Source organism: Capra hircus, chromosome 23 (genome assembly GCF_001704415.2).
Source record: "Capra hircus breed San Clemente chromosome 23, ASM170441v1, whole genome shotgun sequence".
In the NCBI taxonomy this organism is placed as follows: Eukaryota; Metazoa; Chordata; class Mammalia; order Artiodactyla; family Bovidae; genus Capra; species Capra hircus.
Window position 1 is genome coordinate 6,067,570 of NC_030830.1, and position 6,000 is coordinate 6,073,569.

General features: G+C 47.8%; 1 protein-coding gene across 6 annotated transcripts in view; it reads left to right on the top strand.

Moving 5' to 3' along the window:
* Window positions 1–5,431, top strand: part of HIVEP1 (human immunodeficiency virus type I enhancer binding protein 1) — a 136,454-nt gene extending 131,023 nt beyond the window's left edge. For all 6 annotated transcript variants that reach the window (XM_018039099.1, XM_018039098.1, XM_018039097.1 and 3 more), the window contains 2 exons: window positions 1,694–2,187; window positions 3,742–5,431. In XM_018039099.1, the coding sequence (XP_017894588.1) occupies window positions 1,694–2,187; window positions 3,742–4,854 (1,607 nt within the window). In that variant the 3' untranslated portion in view covers window positions 4,855–5,431. The remainder of the gene's footprint in view (window positions 1–1,693; window positions 2,188–3,741) is intronic.

Consider the following 6,000-nt stretch of genomic DNA (forward strand, 5'->3'; position numbering starts at 1 on the left):
CTGCTGCATCTGCCCCGGATGACTCAAGCTCGTCTCCCTTCTCTTATACAGACGCTCCCTGGAGCTTGAGCTGTTTGATGGGACTTCAGCCTTACAATGGATTTGGGAAGAGTTATAAATTTAAAGTTAGGCCTGTTCTTAAAAAAAAAAGAAAACAGTAGTAGGTTTTGAGCAAGTCTCACTGTAGTTGGTCTTGGCGGCAGGACTGGCCTCTGATCCTTCGCCTCAGTTTCTTCTCTTTTCTTTTCTACTTTCTCTTATGAAAGAATTTTTTTCTCTTATTAAAATCCTAAAAATATATCTGATTTGGCATTCATGTGGCAAATTCAAAACATATGAGGGGTGATGGTCTAAGTTTAGAATTTCAAACATCAGACAGGGTATCACAGAGGGGGCAGAGTACCTACCCAGACCGTGCCCACCCCACGTCCAGTGTGGGCACCTGGTGGAATTCAATAGATGGTGCTATTTTATCTGTTATTTTGTAACAAAATGGTAGAACCCATAAAACAGAAGGCATGAAATCACATATTAGGAGCCTACATGTATGTTTTGTGTGTGAATGTTTTAAGCACAAAAGTAACATGTGATTGAGATTTTTTTTTTTTTAAGTTCTAATCTGTTCTGTCTCCTAGAAATAATCATCCATAAATGTGTTGGTGTTGATCCTTCAAGATTCTTTTCTAAGAACTTATCTTTGTAATGTAGAAAAGAGTAATAAGGTAAATTAATACACAGACCATTTGGGAAACCCAGGAAAGATACCTGTTAGTTATTTCTCTGTTCACATTTTTTCTCTTCAAAAAGTACATGTAAATGCAGACTGCATTGCAGCAAAGCTGAATGTCGTATAGCTCAGCGACAGTGAATGGGGTGGAGATTTTACATTGCTCTTCCGTTTAACTGTTTAAACTCTATTAGCTTTCTAAGGGAAAGTGCCTCTGATTTTGCAAGTTTTGAATAGACAAGGTTTTAAATCCAGTCTTGCATGTGCTTATAAGAATTTTAAAACTATTCCCTGGGCTATCTTGACTATTCCTTGTTAAACATGGTCTCATGTGACATTATATGGCTGATATTAATGACTTTTAACTAATATTCCATCTCCTATGAGAAATGGGCGAAGTCATCATGGAAAAAAAAATTACAGAATATTACTACTCAGAGAACAGCAGAAACATGCCTAAAATGCTGTGTAAATATCATGGAAAATTATTGTTTGCAAATATGAAATGCCACCAGTATTTTGGTTTCATTTTAATTTGTTCAACAAAAGGGCGGGTACAAGCAAGTAGAGAAGCGCTCAGAGAATGCGTTGCAGTGAACTCTTGGTTCACGTTCTCTGTAGAGTTCAGGCTTGCTTTGGAGGTATAAAATTTGAGGCTTCTGTTTCTGGTCTGCACTATGTATCATCCTCTGCCCGTCTGCTCTGGCGAGGTTCGTCCACCGTCCGCGTCCTCCAGGAAGCCCTCCTGGCCACTCCCCTCCTCTGCCGGCGCATCCCTCTGATCCCCGCTGTCCTGACTGTCTTCCTCCCCGTGTCATCCTCCCCGACTAAACTGGGGGCTCTGTGTAGGCAGCGTCCTGGCCTTGAATATTCCTCGCAGCATTGCCAAACTTATAAAAAAGAAGATGCCCTCCATTAAACTTGCACAAGCATCTATAACATCCCCTCTCGGTTGTTTTTCCTCAGACGAGAAACAGAGGTTCAGTTTCGAGAGGTCTGGATACGACCCGGAGGAATCCGATGGCGCCGAGGACGACGACATCGAGAACGAGGAGGAGGACGAAGACAGCCAGGCCGAGTCGGTGCTGTCGGCCGCGCCCTCGGCCGCCGCCAGCCCGCAGCACCTGCCGGCCAGGGGCGGCTCTGGAGACCCCACGGGTGCGGACGAGGACGCCGGCGCCCCCCAGGGCTCTCCCGGGGGCCCCGCGGACGCGATGGATGTGCTGCCGAGGGCTCTGCCCACCAAGATGACGGTGCTGAGCGCGCTGCAGTCGGACCGCGGCGGGAGCCCGGGGTCCCCCAGCAGCGCCGGGCCGCGGCCCGCGGGCGATGCAGAGGCGGCCGCCCGCCCACCCGAGGGGGCGCCCAGGTCCCCGTGTCTCCAGATGTCTGTGGACTACCCCGACCCGGAGGAGGTGCTGAGCGGCTCTGCGGCAGGACAGGCTGTGGCTTTAACGCAGGTAATGGATCCGTAGCCGTTTTCCTTTTGACTTCAGGAGTTACTGTATGAAATGGCTCATTAGTAGCTACATCAGTTTTGTTTTGTTTTTTTTTAACCTTATTTTCTTTTGTTGGATTTAAGGCTAAGGGACGTTTATGCCCTTTGGATTCGTGTTATGTATCTTAGTCAAAGTTCATCTATTGATGAATCTGTAAAAGAACCAAGTAATCTTTGCAGTATGCTCATTTACTACTATTTGGTTTTTTATAAATACCTTGGAATAAAAAATATTTGTGTGCCAGTGGAGAATATGAGTCTCGGGACCTCCATTTTCCATGGCTTCCTCTGAGATGATCTTCCACTGGCATTGATATGATGGATTTGCACTTATTATCCAAACAGTTTGTATGCTACCCTTATTGACAAGGCAGCTACCAGTTTGACACCCCCACCCCCCCCCCACCCAAAAGAAAAAAAAATACTAAAAAGTTCACTTTGCTTGAATCATCAACTTGCTGTCACCACTTAGGAAAGCTTCCTGCCCAAGAACTAGCTCAGAACCAGACTCAGGACTCAGGAAAGTCACCCTCCATGTGAGCAGTGAATGACTTCCTGCTTTTACACCGCTGGCAGGCTCCTGAGAAACCTGTTTTCTCTCATGGACAGTTCTCTCACCTCTGGGATGAACGGAGGATCACCATAGGATTTATTTCTAAATGTGGCAGATTTTAGTTTGCTGGGTAACACTAGAGAAAACTCGGAAGACTAAGCTTGAATTCACTAGAGCCTATCCTACGTTAATATTATTTAATTAAATTACATTCATATTTAAGTAGCATTAATATTTAAATTAGTATATACATTAATGGAGTTCTGTAATGAGGACAAGTGAATATTTAGATGATAATCCTGGGTGGGAAAATTGGCAGGATTTACTCCTCCACTAACATTTCATTCCTTTCCTATTAGTCACCTGTGCTCTAAGCTTCTGTCCCTAAATCTCTCGCACACCTATGGGTGTCTGGAGATCAGTTTTCAGTAGACATTTCATCCACTTAAAATATATGAACAAATGAAAACTGCAGACCTCTTCGTTAATGGAAGCTCTTTATTTCATAAATGAGTAGTCCTCCAGTTAATTTTTCCCCCTTGAGTCGATACTCATGGCCAACTAAGATCTCAGAATTTCTCAGTAATCCCCAATCTCTAAACTAGGGTGGAGCTAGAGGTGCCAGCAATAATAATAGCAGTGGAAGAAGAAGATAATTATGGCGGCCTCTCAGGGTTAATTTTGATATAAATGAGATGATATCCAGGAAATCTGTTTGAAAATTAAGTACTATACAGAATCTGTGGTGGTTACTTATTCTAGAAAATAAAGAGCTTAAATGGTGTAATAGGAATTTTGCTTTTAAAATCAACATACCAACATTTAGCAAGCTTATTTTTATGAAATCCTTGTTACACACTTTTATCTCAGGACAGAAGAGACTTTTTACAAGAGCTAAAACTTTTTCACGGTGACTAATAAAGAAGCTGAGCCATCAAGAGGTGATTCCATCTTGTCTTTCAGGGCCCTCCATGCCTGAGCCTTCCTCCTACCCCGGCATCTGAGCGCAGCCCTCAGCCAGGAGGGGCTCCTCCGTCCACCTCGCCTCGGCCCGGCCCTCAAGAGCAGAAGCCGCAAGCTGCCCTGCCTCCACCCGCAGGCCTGCCTTCTCCTCAGACGCACCTGTTCAGCCACCTGCCTCTGCATTCCCAGCAGCAGTCAAGGACACCCTATAACATGGTTCCGGTCGGGGGCATCCAGGTGGTCCCCGCTGGCCTCACCTACTCCACCTTCGTCCCCATCCAGGCCGGGCCAGTGCAGCTCACCATCCCGGCTGTCAACGTCATCCACAGACCACTGGGCACCCCCGGGGACTTGAGCGCGGACGTGCCAGGCGCTGCCAGCCCCGCGGGCGTGACCGAACTGAGCAGCGTGGTGCCCTGTATCCCCATCGGCCAGATCCGCGTGCCGACGCTGCAGCCCCTGCCGGCCCTGAGCATGGAGACCGTCAACATCGTGGGCCTGGCCAGCGCCAGCCTCGGCCCGCCCGTGCGCCCGCCGGGGCTGGCCCTCAATGCCGTGGGGCTGCAGGTGGTGGCCGCCAACCCCGCCTCCCAGAGCAGCCCCGCGCCCCCCACGCCCATCCCGGGCCTCCAAATTCTAAACATCGCCCTGCCCACGCTCATCCCCTCCGTGAGCCAGGTCCCTGTGGACGCCCAGGGCGCCCCCGAGATGCCCGCTCCGCAAAACAGGGCTCCCCGGGAGGCGCCACCCACGCAGCCTTCTGCCGGGGCGCATCCCGGCGGTGGGACCCCATCCCCGCAGGGCTCACCCAGAGTCCAGCGGGAAAGCGCACAGAAGGGTCTAGATCCGCCTGCCCCGGCCAGAGACCAGGCAAGGCGGGACAGCTCCAGTCCTAAGGACACGGGGAAGGGGGCCTCGGCGAATCACCCGAAGCCCCGGCACGACACCTCTGGCGCGCCCTGCAAACCAGCCTCGGCGCCCCCGCCCCCGCCGGGCCGGCCGAGGCTCCTCCTGGACCCGGAGGGACCCCGGCCCCCGCCCCGGAGGCCGGTCACTCAGTTCAGCGACGTGAGTAGCGACGAGGATGAGGACAGGCTCGTGATCGCCACCTAGGGGCTGTTTATTCAGGGGGGGGTGGTTTGGTTTGGGGTTTTTTTGTTGTTGTTTTTTGTTTTTTTGGTTTTTTTATATAAACACTTACAGGTTTCTTTGAAAACCCTCCTTTCCTTAAAGCACATTTTTCTGACATAAACTCATGACTAATCTTTGTGCAATCATGAACTTTTGACCAATAATTATTTTGTGTCAGCTCCAGCCATTTTTGTACATGTTGTATAGACAATTGTGCCTTTTAGGAGTTTTATGTTTAGAAACTGTACAGATTGTTGAATATCTATATACATAAAGTATATATTATATATGTACATGAAAGCCAGGTAGTTATTTGTGTTTAGCAAGAAAAACCTGTCAAATCCAATGATTAAATTATATGTTGCACTGTTAAATATTAAATTTTTATGGCTGTGGGGCAGAGTTTCTGTGTATAAATTAGTATGTAAACTCCATATTTATTGTATTCATATTAGTCTTTGAAAATGGGTCTGTCCTCCTTGTGTAAGACAGTAAAATTACACTTCAGACAGATTTTCTGTGTTATGAAATGTTTCAGTAAAGTTGTTTACTGACTTTACCATTGCTTTAGCGGTGGTTTCTTTATGTCATGTAGTGACCAGCATCCTGCATTCGAAAAAGAGCCTGAGGTTAACATTCCTTCCACACTCACCCCCACCCCCTGTCTTTTTGAGAAATCAGGGCTTTATAGTTACTGCCAAGGGAAATAGCCAAGAGACCAATTTTTCCAGCTTAGGAGGAATAATTTTGTAGCTATTTTGAGAAGATTCAGTACTTAAGAACACTACAGGTAAGTATATTTAGCATAAGGACAGAAAAGGGCAAAGTTCGTAAAGGTGGGTATGACAGCTTCTGAGAAGCATATCATGTTACAAGTCAGTCCTGAGAGCTTGGCTTGGGCGAAGCCCTTGAGCCCCGGAGGCCTCAGCCCAGGTTTGTGTGTGAACCGGCCTCTGTGTCCCCTGGGCCCTGCTCCTTACAGAGACCTCCGCCCGGGACCAAACCGCGGGAGGTCTGGGCTTCACAGGAGAACCAAATTCAGACTTGAACGTACTTAAGTTGACTCTTTGGAAATGATTGCTTCCTGTCCTGAGAGGCTTGCCTTATTTAGAAAAATGGGGAGGGGAC